Below are 27,435 nucleotides of genomic sequence, written 5' to 3'. Positions count from 1 at the left end.
CATTTACACAAAATATGGCAAATAGTTTTACCTGTATATTCCTACAGAAAAGGACAACTAAAATAAAACGAGTTTTATGGTAAGAACTTACCTTTGTTAAAACTCTTTCTGCGAGGTACACTGGGCTCCACAAGAATTGGACAATGGGTGTAGAGTAGGATCTTTATCCGAGGCACCAACAGGCTCAAAGCTTTGACTGTTCCCAGAATGCACAGCGCCGCCTCCTTTATAACCCCGCCTCCCTGCACAGGAGCTCAGTTTTTAGTTAACCAGCCCAATGCAGTAGCAGTAAGAGAGATGACAACGGTGAGTTGCCGCATACACCACACTCTCACGACAAAAGAAGTGTCAGCGGCTAATGCCATACCAACCCGAAGAAGCTAAGTGCGTCAGGGTGGGCGCCTTGTGGAGCCCAGTGTACCTCGCAGAAAGAGTTTTAACAAAGGTAAGTTCTTACCATAAAACTCGTTTTCTGTTGCGGGGTACACTGGACTCCACAAAGATTGGACAATGGGGATGTCCTAAAGCAGTTACTTATGGGAGGGAACGCACTGTAGCGGGCACAAGAACCCGGCGTCCAAAGAAAGCATCCTGGGAAGCGGCAGTATCGAAGGCATAGAACCTTATGAACGTGTTCCCTGAGGACCACGTAGCCGCCTTGCACAATTGATCAAGGGTCGCACCACGTTGGGCCGCCCAAGAAGGTCCAACAGACCGAGTAGAATGGGCCGTGATGTGAGCAGGAGCTGACAGACCAGCCCTCACATAAGCATGTGCAATCACCAGTCTAACCCATCTGGCCAGGGTCTGCTTGTGAGCAGGCCAACCACGTTTGTGAAATCCAAACAAAAGAAAGAGAATCATATTTTCGAATAGAAGCAGTTCTCTTCACATACATACGGAGAGCCCATACCACATCCAAAGACCTCTCTTTGGGAGACAAATCAGGAGAGACAAAGGTCGGAACCACAATTAAGGTGGAACGAAGAAACCACCTTAGGTAAATATCCGGGACGAGTCCTAAGAACCGCCCGGTCACGGTGAAAAATCAGATATGGGAAACTACAAGACAAGGCACCCAGATCCGACACTCTTCTAGCAGAGGCAATAGCCAGCAAGACCACCACCTTAAGGGAAAGCAACTTAAGGTCGGCTGAACCAAGGGGTTCAAAAGGAGGCTTCTGCAACGCCTCCAAAACCACAGACAAGTCCCAAGGAGCCACAGGCGGGACATAGGGAGGTTGGATACGCAACACACCCTGAGTGAAAGTATGAACATCAGGCAAAGTCGCAATTTTTCTCTGAAACCACACCGACGAGGCAGAAATATGAACCTTGAGGGAGGCCAGACGCAGGCCTAAATCTAGGCCTTGCTGCAGAAAAGACAAAAGTTTGGCTGTACTAAACTTGGAAGCGTCATAATTGTTAGATGCGCACCAAACAAAGTAGGAATGCCAGACCCTATGATAAATCCAAGCAGAAGCCGGTTTCCGGGCCCGCAACATAGTTTTAATGACTTCTTCAGAAAAACCCTTATCCCTCAAGACGGAAGCTTCAAGAGCCACGCCGTCAAAGATAGCCGGGCTAGGTCCTGGTAAACACAGGGGCCCTGAACGAGGAGGTCTGGGCGTTGTGGAAGTAGAAGTGGACAGTCCGACGATAGGCCTTGCAGGTCTGAGAACCAGTGCCGTCTGGGCTAAGCCAGAGCTATGAGAAGCAGTTTTCCTCTTTCTTGCTTGAACTTCCGAATTACCCTGGGCAGGAGTGACACCGGAGGGAACACGTACGGCAGCCGAAACCTCCACGGCACCGCCAGCGCATCCACGAATGCTGCTTGAGGATCCCTTGTTCTTGCTCCGTAGACCGGAACCTTGTGATTGTGTTGAGACGCCATCAGATCTACATCTGGAAGACCCCACTTTTCCACTAGGAGTTGAAACACTTTTGGATGGAGGCCCCACTCGCCGGCATGCACGTCCTGACGACTGAGAAAGTCCGCTTCCCAATTCAGGACTCCCGGAATGAACATTACCGATATGGCCGGTAGATGGCGTTTCGCCCAACGTAGAATCCATGAGACTTCCTTCATTGCCAAACGGCTTCGAGTGCCGCCTTGATGATTTATGTAAGCCACTGTGTGGCGTTGTCCGACTGTACTTGAACAGGACGGTTCTGAATTAAATGCTGGGCCAGGTTCAACGCATTAAAGACCGCCCGCAATTCCAGAATGTTGATCGAGAGGAAAGATTCCTCCTTGGTCCACCGACCCTGAAGGGAGTGTTGCTCCAGCACCGCTCCCCAACCTCTTAGACTGGCATCTGTCGTCAACAGGACCCAGTTGGATACCCAGAAGGGACGACCCCTGCACAATTGTTGGTCCCGGAGCCACCAAAGCAGCGACAGACGGACCTCCGGAGTCAATGAGATCATTTGAGATCTGATCCGGTGAGGCAGGCCGTCCCACTTGGCTAGAATAAGCCTCTGGAGGGGGCGAGAATGGAATTGAGCATACTCCACCATGTCGAAAGCGGATACCATGAGGCCTAGCACCTGCATTGCCGAATGTATCGACACTTGCGGACGAGAAAGGAAGCAACGAATCCTGTCCTGAAGCTTCAGGACTTTCTCCTGAGACAAGAACAACCTCTGGTTGTGAGTGTCCAATAGCGCTCCCAGGTGCACCATGCTCTGAGCAGGGACCAGGGAGGATTTCTTCCAGTTGATGAGCCACCCGTGGGCTTGTAGAAACCGGACCGTCATATCCAGATGACGTAGGAGAAGTTCTGGGGAATTTGCTAGGATTAACAAGTCGTCCAGATACGGCAGTATCCTGACCCCATGACGGCAGAGTACCACCGTCATAACCATTACTTTGGTGAAGACTCGCGGAGCCATTGTTAAACCAAAAGGTAACGCCCAAAACTGGTAATGGAGGTTGCCAATAGCAAACATCAGGTATTGCTGATGTGACGCTGCTATAGGAATATGCAGGTAAGCATCCTGTATGTCCAGGGAGACCATGTAGTCACCAGGTTCCAAGGCCAGAACTATAGAACGTAGGGTTTCCATACGGAACTTGGAAACCTTCACAAACCTGTTCAATGCCTTGAGGTTGAGAATGGGCCGGGAGGACCCATTCGGTTTCGGGACTAGAAACAGCGGAGAATAGTACCCCCGGCACCTCTGAGCAAGAGGCACCTGTACTACAACTCCTGTATCCAGGAGGGTCTGTACCACCGAATGCAGAGTGTTTGCCTTTGTCTGGTCCGACGGGACGTCTGTCTGGCAAAATCGATGAGGGGGTCGGTTTTTGAAGGCTATGGCATAACCTCGAGTGACAACTTCCCGTACCCAGGCATCTGAAGTGGTTTTCAACCATTTCTGGGTATACCCTAGAAGCCGGCCCCCCACCCTGGGATCCCCCAGGGGAAGGCCCGCCCCGTCATGTGGCAGGCTTATCGGTCTTGGAAGCTGGCTGACGGGCCGCCCAGGCTCTTTTGGGCTTCGGCTTACCAGGTTTGGAAGTGCGGGCCTGCTTGTTGTACGCCTGACCTTTTGCTTTACCTGAAGGACGAAAGGGGCAAAAGGACGTACCTTTAGCCTTCGACACAGAAGGAGCGGTATTTGGCAGACAGGCAGTTTTGGCAGTAGCCAAGTCAGCCACTATCTTATTTAAGTCCTCCCCAAACAGAATATCTCCCTTGAAAGGGAGTACCTCCAGGGTTTTTCTAGAGTCCAGAACCACAGACCAGGATCTCAGCCACAATATCCGGCGAGCCAGGACTGACGTAGTAGAGGCCTTGGCTGCTAGGATACCGGCATCAGAAGCCGCCTCTTCAATATATCGAGAAGCTGTGACAATATATGACAAGCATTGTCTAGCATGGTCAGAGGAGATTTCAGCTTCTAACTCCAAGGCCCATGCTTCAATAGCCTCGGCAGCCCATGTAGCTGCAATAGTGGGCTTTTGAGCAGCACACGTGAGGGTGTAAATCGCTTTTAGACAACCCTCCACACGTTTATCCGTAGGCTCTTTTAGAGACGTGACGGTAGTGACAGGTAGAGCTGAGGAAACCACCATCCTAGCCACATGTGAGTCCACTGGAGGCGTTTCCCAATTCTTAGACAGCTCTGGCGCGAGGGGATAGCGAGCCAGCATCTTCTTTTGAGGCACAGACTTCGTACCCGGGTTTTCCCAGGGTGCCTGACGTATATCCACTAGGTGGTCAGAGTGAGGTAAAACTTGTTTATCCACCTTCTGACGCTTGAACCTATCTGGTTTCTTAGGAAGGACGGATGGCTCGGGATCATCCGTAATCTGTAGTATTAACTTTATAGCCTCCAAAAGATCAGGAACATCACAATGTGAACTACCCTCCCCATCAGCCGTATCTGAGTCAGAACCTGTGGGGTCAGTGTACGTGCCGTCTTCATCAGACGAGGTGTCAGTGACAGCAGTGGGTTGTGAGGAGACAAGCGCTCGCTTAGAGGACCCCTTGGACTAAGGCGAGCATTGGTCAGACTTTTTAGTAGTCAAGGACTGGTTCAACTTCTTTAATTGAGCAGATAAATTGTCTGCCCATGGCGAGTTAGCTGCAGGGACCACATATGGGTGTACCGGCATTGGGGGTCCCACAGGGGGTGTTAGTTTATGAACTAGCGTATGCAGAAGCGTGGAAAAAGCGGCCCACAGTGGGTCAGAATGTGCCTCCGTTGCCACAGTCCCACTGGGGGGCAAGGAGCCCCCAGAACCAGAGCCCACAGCTGCTATATTCTCCTCATATGGGTCTGTGGCTTCAGCAACACCTGTAGTGTTTTCAGCCCCAGAACCGTTACCCTCAGAAGCAGACATGATATAACTTGCAGTATGAGGTAACACAGTACAATTATCAGCAGCACTATACCTCTAAACCCAAACCCCTGCGCAGTGTAGTCAGCACTAGCAGAGATAAAGGAGAGATATGGTGACTAAATCACAGAGAAAAATACGTAATACAGTATTATCTTTGTGAAAATCCTATATTAGATAAAACCTGACGCACCAAGCCCCCTCAGGTCATAGAATATAGGGATAGCAAGTTGAGTGAAAGACACGAGATGGACAACTCTCAGCTATCAAATGCACACAAAGAAAGTCACCGTTTGCACAATGCAGAGGTTATTACGGACAATAATACTGCACTGGACTAGCTTTATAATAAGATTTTACTTACCGATAAATCTATTTCTCGGAGTCCGTAGTGGATGCTGGGGTTCCTGAAAGGACCATGGGGAATAGCGGCTCCGCAGGAGACAGGGCACAAAAAGTAAAGCTTTTTCCGATCAGGTGGTGTGCACTGGCTCCTCCCCCTATGACCCTCCTCCAGACTCCAGTTAGGTACTGTGCCCGGACGAGCGTACACAATAAGGGAGGATTTTGAATCCCGGGTAAGACTCATACCAGCCACACCAATCACACCGTACAACTTGTGATCTAAACCCAGTTAACAGTATGATAACAGCGGAGCCTCTGAAAGATGGCTTCCTACAACAATAACCCGAATAAGTTAACAATAACTATGTACAATTTATGCAGATAATCCGCACTTGGGATGGGCGCCCAGCATCCACTACGGACTCCGAGAAATAGATTTATCGGTAAGTAAAATCTTATTTTCTCTATCGTCCTAGTGGATGCTGGGGTTCCTGAAAGGACCATGGGGATTATACCAAAGCTCCCAAACGGGCGGGAGAGTGCGGATGACTCTGCAGCACCGAATGAGAGAACTCCAGGTCCTCCTTAGCCAGAGTATCAAATTTGTAAAATTTTACAAACGTGTTCTCCCCTGACCACGTAGCTGCTCGGCAAAGTTGTAATGCCGAGACCCCTCGGGCAGCCGCCCAAGATGAGCCCACCTTCCTTGTGGAGTGGGCCTTTACAGATTTAGGCTGTGGCAGGCCTGCCACAGAATGTGCCAGTTGGATTGTGCTACAGATCCAACGAGCAATCGTCTGCTTAGACGCAGGAGCACCCATCTTGTTGGGTGCATACAATATAAACAACGAGTCAGATTTTCTGACTCCAGCTGTTCTTGCAATATATATTTTTAATGCTCTGACAACGTCCAGTAACTTGGAGTCCTCCAAGTCACTTGTAGCCGCAGGCACTACAATAGGCTGGTTCAGATGAAATGCTGACACCACCTTAGGGAGAAAATGCGGACGAGTTCGCAGTTCTGCCCTGTCCGAATGGAAAATCAGATATGGGCTTTTGTAAGATAAAGCTGCCAATTCTGACACTCTCCTGGCAGAAGCCAGGGCTAGAAGCATGGTCACTTTCCAAGTGAGATATTTCAAATCCACCTTATTTAGTGGTTAAAACCAATGAGATTTTAGAAAATCCAAAACTACATTGAGATCCCACGGTGCCACTGGAGGCACCACAGGGGGCTGTATATGCAGCACTCCCTTAACAAAGGTCTGGACTTCAGGGACTGAAGCCAATTCTTTTTGAAAGAAAATCGACAGGGCCGAAATTTGAACCTTAATAGATCCCAATTTGAGACCCATAGACAATCCTGATTGCAGGAAATGTAGGAATCGACCCAGTTGAAATTCCTCCGTCGGAGCACTCCGATCTTCGCACCACGCAACATATTTTCGCCAAATTCGGTGATAATGTTGCACGGTTACTTCTTTCCTTGCTTTAATCAAAGTAGGAATGACTTCTTCCGGCATGCCTTTTTCCATTAGGATCCGGCGTTCAACCGCCATGCCGTCAAACGCAGCCGCGGTAAGTCTTGAAACAGACAGGGACCCTGCTGAAGCAAGTCCCTCCTTAGAGGTAGAGGCCACGGATCTTCCGTGATCATCTCTTGAAGTTCCGGGTACCAAGTCCTTCTTGGCCAATCCGGAACCACTAGTATCGTTCTTACGCCTCTTTGCCGTATAATTCTCAATACTTTTGGTATGAGAGGCAGAGGAGGAAACACATACACCGACTGGTACACCCAAGGCGTTACCAGCGCGTCCACAGCTATTGCCTGCGGATCTCTTGACCTGGCGCAATACCTGTCCAGTTTTTTGTTGAGGCGAGACGCCATCATGTCCACCATTGGTCTTTCCCAACGGGTTACCAGCATGTGGAAGACTTCTGGATGAAGTCCCCACTCTCCCGGGTGAAGATCGTGTCTGCTGAGGAAGTCTGCTTCCCAGTTGTCCACTCCCGGGATGAACACTGCTGACAGTGCTATCACATGATTCTCTGCCCAGCGAAGAATCCTTGCAGCTTCTGCCATTGCACTCCTGCTTCTTGTGCCGCCCTGTCTGTTCACATGGGCGACTGCCGTGATGTTGTCCGACTGGATCAACACCGGTTTTCCTTGAAGCAGAGGTTCTGCCTGGCTCAGAGCATTGTATATTGCTCTTAGTTCCAGAATGTTTATGTGAAGAGACGTTTCCAGGCTCGTCCATACTCCCTGGAAGTTTCTTCCTTGTGTGACTGCTCCCCAGCCTCTCAGGCTGGCGTCCGTGGTCACCAGGATCCAATCCTGTATGCCGAATCTGCGGCCCTCCAATAGATGAGGACTCTGCAACCACCACAGAAGAGACACCCTTGTCCTTGGAGACAGGGTTATCCGTAGGTGCATCTGAAGATGCGACCCTGACCATTTGTCCAACAGATCCCTTTGGAAAATTCTTGCGTGGAATCTGCCGAATGGAATTGCTTCGTAAGAAGCCACCATTTTTCCCAGGACTCTTGTGCATTGATGTACAGACACCTTTCCTGGTTTTAGGAGGTTCCTGACAAGCTCGGATAACTCCTTGGCTTTTTCCTCCGGGAGAAAAACCTTTTTCTGAACCGTGTCCAGAATCATCCCTAGGAACAGCAGACGAGTTGTCGGCATTAACTGGGATTTTGGAATATTCAGAATCCACCCGTGCTGTTTTAGCACTTCTTGAGACAGTGCTAATCCCATCTCTAGCTGTTCTCTGGACCTCGCCCTTATTAGGAGATCGTCCAAGTATGGGATAATTAATACGCCTTTTCTTCGAAGAAGAATCATCATCTCGGCCATTACCTTTGTAAAGATCCGAGGTGCCGTGGACAATCCGAACGGCAGCGTCTGAAACTGATAGTGACAGTTTTGTACAACGAACCTGAGGTACCCCTGGTGTGAGGGGTAAATTGGAACGTGGAGATACGCATCCTTGATGTCCAAGGATACCATAAAGTCCCCCTCTTCCAGGTTCGCTATCACTGCTCTGAGTGACTCCATTTTGAACTTGAACTTCTTTATGTACAGGTTCAAGGACTTCAGATTTAGAATAGGCCTTACCGAGCCATCCGGCTTCGGTACCACAAAAAGAGTGGAATAATACCCCTTCCCTTGTTGTAGAAGAGGTACCTTGACTATCACCTGCTGAGAGTACAGCTTGTGAATGGCTTCCAAAACCGTCTCCCTTTCGGAGGGGGACGTTGGTAAAGCAGACTTCAGGAAACGGCGAGGTGGATCCGTCTCTAATTCCAACCTGTACCCTTGAGATATTATCTGCAGGATCCAGGGATCTACCTGCGAGTGAGCCCACTGCGCGCTGTAATTTTTGAGACGACCGCCCACCGTCCCCGAGTCCGCTTGAGAAGCCCCAGCGTCATGCTGAGGCTTTTGTAGAAGCCGGGGAGGGCTTCTGTTCCTGGGAAGGAGCTGCGTGTTGCTGTCTCTTCCCTCGACCTTTGCCTCGTGGCAGATATGAATAGCCCTTTGCTCTCTTATTTTTAAAGGAACGAAAGGGCTGCGGTTGAAAAGTCGGTGCCTTTTTCTGTGGGGGAGTGACTTGAGGTAGAAAGGTGGATTTCCCGGCTGTAGCCGTGGCCACCAAATCTGATAGACCGACTCCAAATAACTCCTCCCCTTTATACGGCAAAACTTCCATATGCCGTTTTGAATCCGCATCGCCTGTCCACTGTCGCGTCCATAAAGCTCTTCTGGCCGAAATGGACATAGCACTTACCCGTGATGCCAGTGTGCAGATATCCCTCTGTGCATCACGCATATAAAGAAATGCATCCTTTATTTGTTCTAACGACAGTAAAATATTGTCCCTGTCCAGGGTATCAATATTTTCAATCAGGGACTCTGACCAAACTACCCCAGCACTGCCCATCCAGGCAGTCGCTACAGCTGGTCGTAGTATAACACCTGCATGTGTGTATATACTTTTTTGGATATTTTCCATCCTCCTATCTGATGGATCTTTAAGTGCGGCCGTCTCAGGAGAGGGTAACGCCACTTGTTTAGATAAGCGTGTTAGCGCCTTGTCCACCCTAGGAGGTGTTTCCCAGCGCTCCCTAACCTCTGGCGGGAAAGGGTATAATGCCAATAATTTCTTTGAAATTATCAGCTTTTTATCAGGGGCAACCCACGCTTCATTACACACGTCATTTAATTCTTCTGATTCAGGAAAAACTATAGGTAGTTTTTTCATACCCCACATAATACCCTGTTTAGTGGTACCTGTAGTATCAGCTAAATGTAACGCCTCCTTCATTGCCAAAATCATATAACGTGTGGCCCTACTGGAAAATACGGTTGATTCGTCACCGTCACCACTGGAGTCATCGCCTGTGTCTGGGTCTGTGTCGACCGACTGAGGCAAAGGGCGTTTCACAGCCCCTGACGGTGTTTGAGTCGCCTGGACAGGCACTAATTGATTGTCCGGCCGTCTCATGTCGTCAAACGACTGCTTTAGCGTGTTGACACTATCCCGTAGTTCCATAAATAAAGGCATCCATTCCGGTGTCGACTCCCTAGGGGGTGACATCCTCATATTTGGCAATTGCTCCGCCTCCACACCAATATCGTCCTCATACATGTCGACACACACGTACCGACACACAGCAGACACACAGGGAATGCTCCTAACGAAGACAGGACCCACTAGCCCTTTGGGGAGACAGAGGGAGAGTTTGCCAGCACACACCAAAAGCGCTATATATATATCAGGGATAGCCTTATAATAAGTGCTCCCTTATAGCTGCTTTGTTATATCAAAATATCGCCATAAATGTGCCCCCCCCTCTCTGTTTTACCCTGTTTCTGTAGTGCAGTGCAGGGGAGAGACTTGGGAGCCGTCCTGACCAGCGGAGCTGTGAGAGGAAATGGCGCCGTGTGCTGAGGAGATAGGCCCCGCCCCTTTTCTGGCGGGCTCGTCTCCCGCTATTTAGAAAAATTAGGCAGGGGTTAAATATCTCCATATAGCCTCTAGGGCTATATGTGAGGTATTTTTAGCCTTTATAGGTAATCATTTTGCCTCCCAGGGCGCCCCCCTCCCAGCGCCCTGCACCCTCAGTGACTGCCGTGTGAAGTGTGCTGAGAGGAAAATGGCGCACAGCTGCAGTGCTGTGCGCTACCTTTTGAAGACTGCAGGAGTCTTCAGCCGCCGATTCTGGACCTCTTCTGTCTTCAGCATCTGCAAGGGGGCCGGCGGCGTGGCTCCGGTGACCATCCAGGCTGTACCTGTGATCGTCCCTCTGGAGCTTGATGTCCAGTAGCCAAGAAGCCAATCCATCCTGCACGCAGGTGAGTTGACTCCTTCTCCCCTCAGTCCCTCGCTGCAGTGATCCTGTTGCCAGCAGGAATCACTGTAAAATAAAAAACCTAGCTAAACTTTTTCTAAGCAGCTCTTTAGGAGAGCCACCTAGATTGCACCCTTCTCGGCCGGGCACAAAAATCTAACTGGAGTCTGGAGGAGGGTCATAGGGGGAGGAGCCAGTGCACACCACCTGATCGGAAAAAGCTTTACTTTTTGTGCCCTGTCTCCTGCGGAGCCGCTATTCCCCATGGTCCTTTCAGGAACCCCAGCATCCACTAGGACGATAGAGAAATATATATATACACATATATATATATACATACATACACATATATATATATATATATACATATATATACATATATATATATATATATATATATCTATATATATATATATCTATATATATATCTATATCTATATCTATATATATCTATATCTATATATATTTATAACACTACACAGTAAAAACTGGATGTATATCACAGGGCAATTGTACTATAAAACCCTGACTAAATGCACTCTTTCTTAACTATCACTGACTAAAAAGGCAGGTAGAATACTTAAGTGTCATGTAAAAGGCACAGCGCTGACAACCAGGCGGCTTTACATAGGAGGATTTGCCCAAGCAGTCCCAGGAACAGTGAGCTGAGGGATAATGGCGCCGCAGACACTGACAGGGAGTGAGGGAAAGACAGAAATGCAGCTCCAGGGCGGGAACACTTGCTGGAAATGGCGCCCTGGGGCTGGGGGAGGGGCTTCAGGTCTAAGCCTTATACCCCTGCTGGCAAAACCACCGGGTACTGTGGGTGATATAAAAACCAGTTTAGAGAGAAAACCTGACCTGCGCCCATGCCCTGGTGATCTAGTGGGATCGCCTGTACTGCCACAGCGTCCACCACGCGCGGCCCGCCCCCACTGACCGCGCCGGATCGCGATAAAGACCGGGTCCCGCAAGCGGGACCCACTCGCCACCTCCCGAAGCGCGGCCACGCGATCCTGGAGAGCCCCAGCCGTGTGTGTCTAACGTGAAGAAAACCAGAGCCTCCGCTGTAGGTACCCGGCAACCAGGGCTCGGGAGTGTACAGCGCCGCTGGGGAGAGCTGGAGCTGCAGCAGTGAATGTCTTCTGACATTTACCACCGCTGCTGCCCTTGAAGTCTTCACTTTTTCTTCATAAAAAGCTTTCTTAGGGCTGCCTGGAGCAGCCCCTCTTGTTAAGTGCCTGCTTACTGCAGCACCAACTTACAAAACTGAGCTCCTGTGCAGGGAGGCGGGGTAATAGAGGTGGCGGCGCTGTGCATTCTGGGAACAGTCAAAGCTTTGAGCCTGTTGGTGCCTTGGATCAAGATCCTACTCTACACCCATTGTCCAATCCTTGTGGAGCCCAGTGTACCCCGCAGCATAAAAGTAAGTTTCTATTTTAAAAAGCCATTAAGAATTATAATACAAGTAATCTAGATTGGGACATAATAGTAGGGGATGTACTTGGTTGGATAAAAGGGAGCAGCGAGTGGTGGTAAATGGAACTTTTTCTGAATGGACTGAGGTACTCAGTGGTGTGCCACAGGGGTCTGTACTTGGACCACTATTGTTCAACATGTTCATAAATGATCTAGATGTAGGTCTAGAGAGCACAGTGTCAATTTCAGCAGATGATACTAAATTGTGTAAGGTTATAAATTCGGTGGAGGATGCCGAGCCTCTTCAGAACAATTTATTTAAAGTGGAAGCATGGGCTTCAATATGGAGAATGAGGTTCACTATAGACAAATGTAAAGTAGAGTAAAGTAATGCACTTCGGTAGTAAGAACAAGAACACTACCTACATACTGAATGGGGTGAAACTAGGGGATTCTGTACTGGAAAAAGATTTAGGTGTTCACATAGATAACAAACTTAACAGTAGTATCCAAAGTAGGAACGCAGCAAAAAAGGCAAACAAGGTATAAGCATGTATGTGGTGAATTGATGCAATGGATGAGAGTGTTATACTCCCATTATATAAATTACTAATGAGGCCACATCTCAAATACTGTGCACAACTATGGGCACCATACATCCAAAAGAATATCCTGGAACTTGAAAAGGTTCAGAGACAGGCGACCAAATTGATAAAGGGTTTGGAAACTCTAGAATACAAGGAACAGCTTGCTAGGCTCAGCATGTTTACACTGGAAAAAATGGAGAAGAGGGGACATGTTTAACATTTACAAATATATAATGGGTCAATACACAGAACTAGCGGGGGATATGTTTTTGGTAAGATCATCGAAAAGGACACGTGGACACCTGCTTAGGTTAGAGGAGAGGCGATTTCGCACACAGACGGAAAGGTTTCTTCACAGTAAGGATAATACGTATATGGAGTTCCCTGCCTAAGAGTAGTAATGTCTGACTCTGTCATTACTTTTAAGAAGGGGCTTCATAAATTACTAATGGATAAGGATATACAGGGTTATGGTGTGTAAATCATGTACTATAGTAATAAAAAAACTGAGTATTTTAGTTTACGGTTAAACATTCACCACAGTTAAAGTCTTAAAAATATTTCAGTGTAGGAGACCACTATCAGGTTGAACTCGATGGACAAATTGTCTTTTTTCAACCTCAGAAACTATGTTACTATATTTTATGATGCACAGCCCACTTACTGTTTATGTGACTACAGAGAGAAGTCAGTATAAGTCTGGAAGGGGCAAGTGCAGTACCCTATAACTGGGATCACATTGTGCACTTGTTTCATGCATAGCAGATGCGGCTATTTATTGGGATGAACCAATAATTAGGAGAATTAAGTTTATCTACTCACTGAGAGGTCTGTGCATCAATGACTGCAGTAGTCGCGTGATTAATTTTTAGCAGTCCATATGTTTTACCATTATTTACTTTAAATCACCTATGTATCACAGTGATCTCATAGGTAATTGCAAGAACACGCTATCCCTGCGAATATTCGGTTTCTTTGGCACGTTACGGACATCTGACAACACAAAATGCACCACCCTGCCGCAACACAAAATGCAACACCTACAGCCTTTGAAGTATTTTATACTACTAAGAAATTCCAGCCACGTGTTCTGTTTCATATTTTAAAGGAGTGATCACACCATGTTGCTGAGTATTAGTAACAGAATGCAAATAAATGAGAACTGTACATAGACAAAAAATACGTATTTTTAGTTACACAATTATTATGATGTAGCAACAGTTATTTGTACAGCGCTTTACAGGGTATTACGTTCACAGCAGTCCCTGCCCAGTGGAGCTTAATAGGTTTATAATCCATATCACATGGAGATTTATACATTTATTTTGTACATTTTATTATGTACCGGAGCACAATTGAGGAGAAAAATACTAACTACACACAGAGTGCGCTGCTCAGGGATTGAACTCTTGACATCTGCAATGCTAACCACTATGCCAAGTATGATACTCAAGTTTACTTTTCATTTAAGGTAATGCTATACTTACTTATCCAAGGCTTCCGGAAAGTTTGTTGCACCGATAATAATGACACCTTCATTGGGCTTAAATCTAAACAGACAAAAAAAAACCACAAAGTTACAATAAAGATACGGACATGCTATAACCTCGTGCAAGAGTCCTTTACCAAGCTATTAAAGCAGGAATGACATACAGGATACTACTAAACAATCTCTTCTGTGTCACTGAGATTTATCACTAAAGACATGTATTTCAGCATTTGCAAAACAAGCAAATACAGATTATGTTCAGACACACATTTGGCAAGGGAATACATTGTGAATGTGTATGGGAGCACTTACCCATCCATTTCAGCAAGGAGCTGGTTAATGGTCTGTCTGGAGTATGGGTGCATGGGGGATTCAATCCTTTTACCACCGACCGAATCCAACTCATCAATAAATATAACGCACGGTGCATTGGACTTTGCTTCTCCTAACAAGACAGACAGTACACTTAGAGGACGTGATTGCTGCACCTTGGGTACACTATATGAATATACCAGTGTGTACCTACTAATCTAGCCTACACAGTAATTAGAGGGAGAATGTATAACTACAGTAGGGAACATTGAAATTCATTAGCACAATTATGCATGACATACTATTCTGAAGTGTACTACAATATACCGGTGCCGGAATCCCGACCGCCGGAATGCCGGCAGCGAGGCCACACTACGGGCATGGTGGTGCGCTACGCACACATTATTTATTCTCCATCCAGGGGTGTCGTGGACACCCCAAGAGGGAGAATTGTTGTCAACATCCCAGCGCTCTGTATACAGAGCGCTGGGATCCCGACAGACGGGATATGAAGTGCCTCCCTTTGTTCTGGTGCTCCCTATAAAGCATATGTGTGAGAGGTGTATAACGGTACACTTGTCTGACAGAGAATTCAGCTGATCTGTATCAATACATTTATTCTTAATCATGGCAGCAGGAAAAAGTGGGGAGGGAAGAAGGGTCCTTTAAATCAAGCCCCTTACAAAAGTCTTACTTCCTGCAAAACATACAGCCAACCTCACATGACTGTACTGTAATTACTGAATATGGAGTAAGGGATGCTTAAAAGATGTAACAAACTGGAAAGAGAACTGACTTACTGAATAGGTTTCTAATGCGACTAGCTCCAACGCCTACGAACATCTCATCAAATTCAGAACCAGAAGCGTAATAGAATGGAACATCAGCTTCTCCTGCAACGGCTCGAGCTAGGAGAGTCTTCCCTGTCCCTGGCGGACCAATCAGAAGGATTCCTAGAAGAGGTGACAAGTCAGTAAGTGTAATGCATAATTTCCAACATAGGTATCTTCCTGTATTATATAGCAGTGGAGGGGTGATAGATCAATCTAATCATACTCCGTATCCCTGCAATTATTATATAGTTCAGCAGCAGAGATAAGGTCACAACAAATGCTGAATGCAACTAATACAGCGAGATTAGCAGGGGAACAGAGCCGTACATGCAGTATCAGTGTTCAAATGCTGCAAATGAATTGTAACAGCTGTGTAATGCAATCATAATCAGTAGTATAGAAGTATAATTAGCAGATAAACTATCTTACCAAGAATAACAATAGAGCAAGGAAGTACAGTCTAAGGGGTGAACCCTATTAAGTGCGAACGGGACGAATTGCCGTAGAAACACACCACTACTTGCCCCCTTCGCATGCCGTACTCGGAAAAATTGTGTGCAGTAGAGTCAGGAGGTACCGTAAGTGAGGCATATAGCTGTGCCGCAAGGGAACTTGCATCTGATAGGATTGGCCCCTGTTTTGATACAATGGCTCCCTAAGCTTACATTGTATCAGCATTGGATAAATTCAGAGCAATCAAAATATATACTCAGACAGATGAACCAACATCCAGGAACAATTAGTTCAATGACTGTAGCAGTGCAGATTGTACGCAACCAAATTAATTTGGTTACAGACAGCAAAGGAAATACATATATACCGCCAGTATAAGATATCGGGCTGCGGTTCTTTTGCAACCCAGATAGATATAGATATAGATATATATATAGATATAGATAGATATATATAGATAGATATATATAGATAGATATATATATGTATATATAGATAGATAGATATATATATATATACACATACATATATATATATATATATATATACACATATACACATATATATATATATACACACACATAGATAGATAGATATATATATATATATATATATATATCTATCTCACCAACTATGTATAATACTGAAATACCCTATCAGATCAGGACTAGTCGCATTATTCCACTTAGCTTCTTTATTTTTTTCTATTTCAACTACCACCACAAAGGAAATCCACTGAAATGAGTAAATCAGGATTTTGGTACTGACCGATAAATCCCTTTCTCCGATTCCACAGGGGCCACTGGAGTGCAGATACAATGGGGATATAGTAGGCAGTAACTGGGAGCTGGCACTTTAAATTAATAACCATGTGACTAGCTCCTCCCCTACTATGTCCCCCCTCCAAGCCAGTCTAGTTAAAACTGTGCCCGAGGAGGGCTGGAAAAGACCAACGTCAAAGTAGAGGAGGTTCGCTAAGCCAAGTAAAACAAGATAATACCCAGGAAACCTGAAAACATAGTGATAGGGTAATAGGAACAAAACACGCAGTCACACAGTGACCTGCAACCCGATAAGTGTAGAAGGAGGAAACAGCGCTGGGTGGGCGTCCAGTGGCCCCTGTGGAATCGGAGAAAGGGATTTATCGGTAAGTACCAAAATCCTAATTTCTCCTTCATCCACTAGGGGCCACTGGAGTGCAGATACAATGGGGACGTCCCAGAGCTCCCAAGACGGGAGGGAGAGCGCTGAGAGTCCTGCAAAACTGCTCGGCCAACCTGTGACACAGAGGCCGCAAAAATGTCAAATCTGTAAAATGTGATAAACGTATGATGTCCCGACTAAGCGGCATCGCAACATAAAGCATTCACGGAAACCCCGTGGGCAGCCGCCCCGAAGGTCCCCCAGAGCGCGTGGAGTGCGCCGAAATGGAAAACGGAGGCTCTCGAGCAACCGCCCAATAAGACTGTCTGATGGTCAGATGTATCCAACGACCCAACGGCTGCTGGGACCCCGGCCATTTAGGACGGGAGCATCGTACAGAACAAAGAAGAAATCAATTTGTTAAAAAAACGAAAACCTGTGTACAGAGAGTCAGAGAGCCCTGATAACATCCAAAGGTCACGAATCCGGTGAAACCGCCGAGAGGGCCGAAAACACAAGTGTCAGATTTATATGAAAACCGGACATCACCCCTGGAAGCAATGACAGCTGAGAATGAAGCTCAGCCGTAACCTTATGCGCAAGGTGGGATTGCCAGTAGAGTACTCCCTGCAAGAGAACCCGAACTTCCGGCAGTTAGGCTAATATCCCTTGGATGAGAACCAAAAGAGTAGAGACCTGAACTTCAGGTTAACCTAGTCGAAGCGCAGCCGAGCAAAACACCCGGAGAAACCAAAGGCGGCGGCTGAAGGAAAAACCAAAGGGAAAAAGCCCTCGTCATCCACACCAAGCCACATAAAATATCCAAAAGTGGCAAAAGCGAGAAGAGGTAACCGACTTCCGAAAACGGAGCCCAGTAGGTATAACCGAACTAGGGAACTCCTTACTTCTGAGGTCTCGCGAACATCCACGCCGTTAAACGAAACCTGTTGAAACAGACAGTCCCGCAGAGGTAGGAGTCAAGGCTCCCCTACTGACAACAGGTGCAGGGTGGATTTTCAAGTCTTGCGCGGCCAAACTGGAGTCCCCGGGAGGATTAGCGCGCATTCTCCCTTTTTCTGTGTTGCAGAAAGTGAGGTAGAAACAGAAAAAGGAGGAAAGATAGACTAACCAGAAACTCCATGGAGCCGTGAGGGCATCCCCGGCTACTGCCGCCAGAGCAGTAAGGGGTTGAAGAGTCAGTCGGAACGCCCTGAAGACGATCCGCATTCTTCGCCAACAGCGGACCCGCTGACAAAACTCCGGGGAATGTCCACTCCCCCGGGTGCCTGACCTGGAATGAAGACTGTCGTCCTCTGGTCAAAGTAGAATGTAGGCGACCTCTCAGCGCCGTAACTTGACTGAAGAGAGAGAGAGAGAGAGAGAGAGAGAGAGAGAGAGAGAGAGAGAGAGAGAGAGCGCGAGAGAGAGAGGAACTGGTCCCGTGGAAGGAAAAATCCTCTGACGGGCCGGTTAAGAACCAGCCTAAAACACAGAAAAAAAAACAATACGAGGAACATAAATGGGACCTGTGTCGAATCAGAAGATCCTGGATTCTCCAGATATCCAGAAGCAACCTAATCTGCAGAGTGGGTTTCCCGCAGTAGATTGTCCAGGTAGGGAAACAACCGTCACTCCCTGCCTTTGAAGTAGGGCCAGTCGGTGACCCTCAAACACGGTGGCAGCGGAAGAGAGACCGAATGGAAAGGTCTAACAGTGGAAGTGAGTATCCTGTAGTACGACTCAGAGAAAAGACAGATGAGGAAGCCCAATGGAAACCAGTTAACAGGCATCCCGATGCCTGTAAAACCCCTTTTTTTCTTCAAACTAGCAATCCCAGACTGAAAGGATTCTTAGTTCAGAATAGGCCTGGCCGAGCCATCTGGTTCCAGAACAGGGAAAAAACAAAGGCTTGAGAAAATGGCCCGATTCCAATGTGCAGAACCGGGAACCGCACCCTTGCGGTTAGAAGCATCTGGAACGCCGCCTGCAGCACGACTCTCCTGTCGTCTTAAACCGGCCGACCCATGGTGAGGGACCCCTGAGGCGGTTGGACACCAAAATCGAGTATGTAACCACCCGTGATGCGAATCCTACACCCAAGCATTCTGCGATGGGTGCGTTGGAACCTCTGTCTTACTTTGAGATCCCTTGGTGACGGAAATACCGCCCATGTCATGGACTCGAAACCTGGAAAGGGCACGGAAAGATCTAAAGGAAAGACCGGTAATCCGTCTTGGAGCTGGAGCAGCAGTAGGGGAAAGAAAAAAAATAAGAATTTACTTAGCGATAATTCTATTTCTCGTAGTCCGTAGTGGATGCTGGGACTCCGTAAGGACCATGGGGAATAGCGGCTCCGCAGGAGACAGGGCACAAAAGTAAAGCTTTAGGATCAGGTGGTGTGCACTGGCTCCTCCCCCTATGACCCTCCTCCAAGCCTCAGTTAGGATACTGTGCCCGGACGAGCGTACATAATAAGGAAGGATTTTGAATCCCGGGTAAGACTCATACCAGCCACACCAATCACACCATACAACTTGTGATCTGAACCCAGTTAACAGTATGATAAAACGTAGGAGCCTCTGAAAGATGGCTCACAACAATAAACAACCCGATGTTATTGTAACAATAACTATATACAAGTATTGCAGACAATCCGCACTTGGGATGGGCGCCCAGCATCCACTACGGACTACGAGAAATAGAATTATCGGTAAGTAAATTCTTATTTTCTCTGACGTCCTAAGTGGATGCTGGGACTCCGTAAGGACCATGGGGATTATACCAAAGCTCCCAAACGGGAGGGAGAGTGCGGATGACTCTGCAGCACCGAATGAGAGAACTCCAGGTCCTCCTCAGCCAGGGTATCAAATTTGTAGAATTTAGCAAACGTGTTTGCCCCTGACCAAGTAGCTGCTCGGCAAAGTTGTAAAGCCGAGACCCCTTGGGCAGCCGCCCAAGATGAGCCCACTTTCCTTGTGGAATGGGCTTTAACAGATTTTGGCTGTGGCAGGCCTGCCACAGAGTGTGCAAGCTGACTTGTACTACAAATCCAACGAGCAATCGTCTGCTTAGAAGCAGGAGCACCCAGCTTGTTGGGTGCATACAGGATGAACAGCGAGTCAGATTTTCTGACTCCAGCCGTCCTGGAAACATATATTTTCCGGCCTTGACAACGTCTAGCAACTTGGAGTCCTCCAAGTCCCTAGTAGCCGCAGGCACCACAATAGGTTGGCTCAGGTGGACGCTGAAACCACCTTAGGGAGAAACTGAGGACGAGTCCTCAATTCCGCCCTGTCCGAATGGAAAATCAGATAAGTGCTTTTACAGGATAAAACCGCCAATTCTGACACGCGCCTGGCCCAGGCCAGAGCCAACAGCATGACCACTTTTCCTGTGAGATATTTTAACTCCATAGATTTAAGTGGGTCAAACCAATGTGACTTTTGGGACCCAAAAACTACATTGAGATCCCAAGGTGCCACTGAAGGCACCAAAGGAGACTGTATATGCAGTACCCCTTTTACAAACGTCTGAACTTCAGGGACTGAAGCTAGTTCTTTTTGGAATAAAATTGACAGAGCCGAAATTTGAACCTTAATGGACCCCAATTTCAGGCCCATAGACACTCCTGTTTGCAGGAAATGTAGGAATCGTCGAATTTCCTCCGTCGGGCCTTACTGGCCTCGCACCACGCAACATATTTTCGCCAAATGCGGTGATAATGTTTTGCGGTTACATCCTTCCTGGCTTTGATCAGGATAGGGATGACTTCATCCGGAATGCCTTTTTCCTTCAGGATCCGGCGTTCAACCGCCATGCCGTCAAACGCAGCCGCGGTAAGTCTTGGAACAGACAGGGTCCTTGCTGGAGCAGGTCCCTTCTTAGAGGTAGAGGCTACGGATCCTCCGTGAGCATCTCTTGAAGTTCCGGTTACCAAGTCCTTATTGGCCAATCCGGAGCCCGAATATAGTGCTTACTCCTCTCCATCTTATCAATCTCAGTACCTTGGGTATGAGAGGCAGAGGAGGGAACCCATACACCGATTGGTACACCCACGGTGTTACCAGAGCCTTTACAGCTATTGACTGAGGGTCCCTTGACCTGGCGCAATACCTGTCGAGTTTTTCCCAACGGTTTATAATCATGTGGAGGACTTCTGGGTGAAGTTCCCACTCTCCCGGGTGGAGGTCGTGCTGAGGAAATCTGCTTCCCAGTTGTCCACTCCCGGAATGAATACTGCTGACAGTGCTATCACATGGTTTTCCGCCCAGCGAAGAATCCTTGCAGCTTCTGCCATTGCCCTCCTGCTTCTTGTGGCACCCTGTCTGTTTACGTGGGTGACTGCCGTAATGTTGTCCGACTGGATCAACACCGGCTGACCTTGAAGCAGAGGTCTTGCTAAGCTTAGAGCATTGTAAATGGCCCTTAGCTTCAGATATTTATGTGAAGTGATGTCTCCAGGCTTGACCATAAGCCCTGGATATTCCTTCCCTGTGTGACTGCTCCCCAGCCTCGCAGGCTGGCATCCGTGGTCACCAGGACCCAGTCCTGAATGCCGAATCTGCGGCCCTCTAGAAGATGAGCACTCTGCAACCACCACAGGAGGGATACCCCTGTCCTTGGTGACAGGGTTATCCGCTGATGCATCTGAAGATGCGACCCAGACCATTTTTCCAGTAGGTCCCACTGGAAAGTCCTTGCGTGGAATCTGCCAAATGGGATTGCTTCGTAGGAAGCCACCATTTTTACACAGAACCCTTGTGCATTGATGCACTGAGACTTGGCTCGGTTTTAGGAGGTTTCTGACTAGCTCGGATAACTCCCTGGCTTTCTCCTCCCGGAGAAACACCTTCTTTCTGGACTGTGTCCAGGATCATCCCTAGGAACAGAAGACAAGTCGTCGGAACCAGCTGCGATTTTGGAATATTGAGAATCCAATCGTGCTGCCGCAACATTACCTGAGATAGTGCTACACTGACCTCCAACTGTTCCCTGGATCTTACCCTTATCAGGGAATCGTCCAAGTAAGGGATAACTAAAATTCCCTTCCTTCGAAGGAATATCATCATTTCGGTCCTTACTTTAGTAAAGACCCGGGGTGCCGTGGACCATCCCTACGGCAGCGTCTGAACTGATAGTGACAGTTCCGTACCATAACCTGAGGTACCCTTGGTGAGAAGGGTAAATTTTTTGACATGAAGGTAAGCATCCTTGATGTCCCGAGACATCATGTAGTCCCCTTCTTCCAGGTTCGCAATCACTGCTCTGAGTGACTCAATCTTGAATTTGAACCTCTGTATTCAAAGATTTTAGATTTAGAATCAGTCTCACCGAGCCGTCTGGCTTCGGTACCACAATAGTGTGGAATAATACCCCGTTTCCTTTTGCAGGAGGGGTACCTTGATTATCACCTGCTGGGAATACAGCTTGTGAATGGCTTCCAAAACTGCCTCCCTGTCAGAGGGAGACGTCGGTAAAACCGACTTTTGGAAACGGCGAGGGGGAGACGTCTCGAATTCCAATTTGTACCCCTGAAATATTACCTGAAGGATCCAGGGGTCTACTTGCGAGTGAGCCCACTGCGCACTGAAATTCATTGAGAACGGGCCCCCACCGTGCCTGAGCTTGTAAAGCCCTAGCATCATACTGAGGGCTTGGCAGAGGCGGGAAAGGGTTTCTGTTCCTGGGAACTGGCTCATCTCTGTAGCCTTTTTCCTCTCCCTCTGTCACGAGCAGAAAAGAGGAACCTTTTGTCCGCTTGCCAACAAAGGACTGCGCCTGATAATACTGCGTCTTATTTTGAGAGGCGACCTGGGGTACAAACGTGGATATCCCAGCTGTTGCCGTGGCCACCAGGTCTGAAAGACCGACCCCAAATGCCTTTTTTAAGGCAATACTTCCAAATGCCGTTTGGAATCCGTCTCACCTGACCACTTTACTGGCAGAATTGGACAACGCACTTATACTTGATGCCAGTCGGCAATATTCCGCTGTGCATCTCGCATATATTTTAAATGCTCTATAGGCAATAATATACTGTCCTTATCTAGGATATCAATATTTCCAGTCAGGGAATCCGACCACGCCAACCCAGCACTGCACATCCAGGCTGAGGCGATTGCTGGTCGCAGTATAACACCAGTATGTGTGTAAATACATTTTAGGATACCCTCCTGCTTTCTATCAGCAGGATCCTTAAGGGCGGCCATCTCAGGAGAGGGTAGAGCCCTTGTTCTTACAAGCGTGTGAGCGCCTTATCCCCCCTAGGGGGTGTTTCCCAACGCACCCTAACCTCTGGCGGGAAAAGGTATACTGCCAATAACTTTTTAGAAATTATCAATTGTTATCGGGGGGAAACCCACGCATCATCACACACCTCATTTTATTTCTCAGATTCAGGAAAACTACAGGTAGTTTTTCCTCACCAAACATAATACCCCTTTTTGGTGGTACTCATATTATCAGAAATGTGTAAACATTTTCCCTTGCCTCAATCATGTAACGTGTGGCCCTATTGGAAATCACGGTTGTCTCTTCACCGTCGACACAGGAGTCAGTATCCGTGTCAGCGTCTGTATCTGCCATCTGAGGTAACGGGCGCTTTAGAGCCCCTGACGGCCTATGAGACGTTTGGACAGGCACAAGCTGAGTAGCCGGCTGTCTCATGTCAACCACTGTCTTTATACAGAGCTGACACTGTCACGTAATTTTCAACAGTACATCCACTCAGGTGTCGACCCCCTAGGGGGTGACATCACTATTACAGACAATCTGCTCCGTCTCCACATCATATTTCTCCTCATACATGTCGACACAAACGTACCGACACACAGCACACACACAGGGAATGCTCTGATAGAGGACAGGACCCCACTAGCCCTTTGGGGAGACAGAGGGAGAGTTTGCCAGCACACACCAAAGCGCTATAAACTGTATAGGGACAACCTTATAATAAGTGTCTATCCCTTATAGCTGCTTATATATATTTTTAGCCAAATAAGTGCCCCCCCTCTCTGTTGTACCCTGTTTCTGTAGTGCAGTGCAGGGGAGAGTCTGGGAGCCTTCCTACCAGCGGAGCTGTGTGGGAAAATGGCGCCGTGTGCTGAGGAGATAGGCCCCGCCTCCTTCTCGGCAGGCTCTTCTCCCGCTTTTATCTGGAAAACTGGCAGGGGTTAAATACATCCATATAGCCCAGGGGCTATATGTGATGTATTTTTTGCCATAGGAGGTATTTACATTGCTGCCCAGGGCGCCCCCCCCCAGCGCCCTGCACCCTCAGTGACCGCAGTGTGAAGTGTGCTGGGAGCAATGGCGCACAGCTGCAGTGCTGTGCGCTACCTTAATGAAGACAGGAACGTCTTCTGCCGCCGCTTTCTGGACCTCTTCACTCTTCAGCATCTGTAAGGGGGCCGGCGGCGCGGCTCCGGGACCCATCCAGGCTGTACCTGTGATCGTCCCTCTGGAGCTAATGTCCAGTAGCCAAGAAGCCCAATCCACTCTGCATGCAGGTGAGTTCGCTTCTTCTCCCCTTAGTCCCTCGATGCAGTGAGCCTGTTGCCAGCAGGTCTCACTGAAAATAAAAAACCTATTTAAACTTTACTTCTAAGCAGCTCAGGAGAGCCACCTAGCCTGCACCCTTCTCGTTCGGGCACAAAAATCTAACTGAGGCTTGGAGGAGGGTCATAGGGGGAGGAGCCAGTGCACACCACCTGATCCTAAAGCTTTACTTTTGTGCCCTGTCTCCTGCGGAGCCGCTATTCCCCATGGTCCTTACGGAGTCCCAGCATCCACTTAGGACGTCAGAGAAATGGACTTACCCCCAATGACCTGAGAGACCCAGGCAGGAAGATCCTTCCCGACCAGGCCCGTAATGAACCTGCTGCTCTTAGGATTCAATATCCGCCTGTCACTGTCGCAGCCCCAAAGGTCGTCGGGTTAAGACAGCCCAAGCGGAAATGCAGGCTCAGAGTATGCAGACGACCCTGGAGACCTCAAAGGAAAATAAAGCAGAATCAAGACTCCGATCTGCCCAAGGAATCAGGTGATACTGATGCAAACCATCCGGTATCCTAGAGGACAATTGTTCCACAACCTACCTGCTCCGGACAAGGTAGAACCCCTGCTGCCGTATATTTCTTTCAGATGGCTCCCTCAGCAAGGTTGCCCCAGGAAACGGCAGCTTCTTGGACCGGCGATACATCAAGAGGTATACCCTTGGAGAGGTCCGATATCGTTATCTGCGGGGAAAGGATAGGAAAACAAACCTTGTTTGATACCTGAAATTGTGCATTCGGATGTCTCCAGGCCTCCGACCGGAGCATATCCAGCTCATTCGACACTGGACAAGTCGTTATTATTTCTTCATTGGAGCCGAACTCCGAGGTACGTAAATTATCCGACTCCTTTACCTGCAGTACCAGACGAACTGCTGTTAAATGCTCCTCGATATCCTGTGATACTGGTTCAGACTCCACCGAAAACAGACATCCTCAGAATCCTGGACATCTCTTGCCTCCTATAAGAAAGGCCACTGTAACATGGAGGTTAGCAAGCTCCCTTTAGAAACCTGGAGAGGAGAAATGACGCACAAGGTCTCTGGGTAACATTGAAATTACCTGCATAAGCTGGGCTGTTCAAACCGGAGCGTCCTGCAGCTGCGTGGAGGGCTGAGCAGATGGCTCCATTGCACCATGCCCACCTAAAAGGGATTTCTCCGACTGTCCCAGGTGATACGAACGAAAGGAGAAAAGGTGGGTGAAATAAGCGCAGCCCTATGTAATGTCTGCACTATAACGTGCAGTGACCGACACGTTTCAAATAAACATTCTGAAGCAGCTGAGACTTGAACCGGTAGCGCTGCGGGACAGGAGTCTTAGCCACTAGGCTATAGGAACTTAAAAGTAGGTGTTTGTCGGGATTCAAACCCTGGTCTCCCTGTTCAGATACCCGCTACTAGCGTACTGAGCCACAGCGACTGTTTGTCTGATGCCACACACATTCCCCAAATTACAACCAGTATTATTATTATTAAGTGAAACAAAGGAATAATAAGATTTTACTCACCGGTAAATCTATTTCTCGTAGTCCGTAGTGGATGCTGGGAACTCCGTAAGGACCATGGGGAATAGCGGCTCCGCAGGAGACTGGGCACAACTAAAGAAATCTTTAGGACTACCTGGTGTGCACTGGCTCCTCCCTCTATGACCCTCCTCCAGACCTCAGTTAGGATACTGTGCCCGGAAGAGCTGACACAATAAGGAAGGATTTGGAATCCCGGGTAAGACTCATACCAGCCACACCAATCACACCGTATAACTCGTGATACAATACCCAGTTAACAGTATGAATATAACTGAGCCTCTCAACAGATGGCTCAACAATAACCCTTTAGTTAACCAATAACTATACTGCTCAAAAAAATAAAGGGAACACTAAAATAACACATCCTAGATCTGAATGAATGAAATATTCTTATTAAATACTTTGTTCTTTACATAGTTGAATGTGCTGACAACAAAATCACACAAAAATTATCAATGGAAATCAAATTTATTAACCCATGAAGGTCTGGATTTGGAGTCACCCTCAAAATTAAAGTGGAAAAACACACTACAGGCTGATCCAACTTTGATGTAATGTCCTTAAAACAAGTCAAAATGAGGCTCAGTAGTGTCTGTGGCCTCCTCGTGCCTGTATGACCTCACTACAATGCCTAGGCATGCTCCTGATGAGGTGGCGGATGGTCTCCTGAGGGATCTCCTCCCAGACCTGGACTAAAGCATCCGCCAACTCCTGGACAGTCTGTGGTGCAACGTGGCATTGGTGGATGGAGTTAGACATGATGTCCCAGATGTGCTCAATTGGATTCAGGTCTGGGGAACGGGCGGCCAGTCCATAGCGTCAATGCCTTCGTCTTGCAGGAACTGCTGACGCACTCCAGCCACATGAGGTCTAGCATTGTCTTGCATTAGGAGGAACCCAGGGCCAACCGCACTAGCATATGGTCTCACAAGGGGTCTGAGGATCTCATCTCGGTACCTAATGGCAGTCAGGCTACCTCTGGCGAGCACATGGAGGGCTGGGCGGCCCCCCAAAGAAATGCCACCACACACCATTACTGACCCACTGCCAAACCGGTCATGCTGCAGGATGTTGCAGGCAGCAGAACGTTCTCCTTGGCGTCTCCAGACTCTGTCACGTGTGCTCATTGAGAACCTGCTTTCATCTGTGAAGAGCACAGGGCGCCAGTGGCAAATTTGCCAATCTTGGTGTTCTTTGGCAAATGCCAAACGTCCTGCACGGTGTTGGGCTGTGAGCACAACCTCCACCTGTGGGCGTCGGGCCCTCATACCACCCTCATGGAGTCCGTTTCTGATCGTTTGAGTAGACACATGCACATTTGTGGCTTGCTGGAGGTCATTTTGCAGGGCTCTGGCAGTGCTCCTCCTGTTCCTCCTTGCACAAAAGCAGAGGTAGCGGTCCTGCTGCTGGGTTGTTGCCCTCCTACGGCCTCCTCCACGTCTTCTGATGTACTGGACTGTCTCCTGGTAGTGCCTCCATGCTCTGGACACTACGCTGACAGACACAGCAAACCTTCTTGCCACAGCTCGCATTGATGTGCCATCCTGGATGAGCTGCACTACC

General features: G+C 48.1%; 1 protein-coding gene across 1 annotated transcript in view; it reads right to left on the bottom strand.

Moving 5' to 3' along the window:
* YME1L1 (YME1 like 1 ATPase) overlaps positions 1-27,435 on the bottom strand; it is a 134,426-nt gene that overhangs the window by 50,178 nt on the left and 56,813 nt on the right. The window contains exons 10-12 of the mRNA XM_063921680.1: positions 15,163-15,315; positions 14,363-14,495; positions 14,049-14,111 (exon numbers count right to left, since the gene is read on the bottom strand). Of these exons, the coding sequence (XP_063777750.1) occupies positions 14,049-14,111; positions 14,363-14,495; positions 15,163-15,315 (349 nt within the window). The remainder of the gene's footprint in view (positions 1-14,048; positions 14,112-14,362; positions 14,496-15,162; positions 15,316-27,435) is intronic.

Source organism: Pseudophryne corroboree, chromosome 5 (assembly GCF_028390025.1).
Source record: "Pseudophryne corroboree isolate aPseCor3 chromosome 5, aPseCor3.hap2, whole genome shotgun sequence".
Classification (NCBI taxonomy): domain Eukaryota; kingdom Metazoa; phylum Chordata; class Amphibia; order Anura; family Myobatrachidae; genus Pseudophryne; species Pseudophryne corroboree.
The sequence above is the reverse complement of the archived record's forward strand: the minus strand, read 5'-3'. Positions and strand labels throughout refer to the sequence as shown.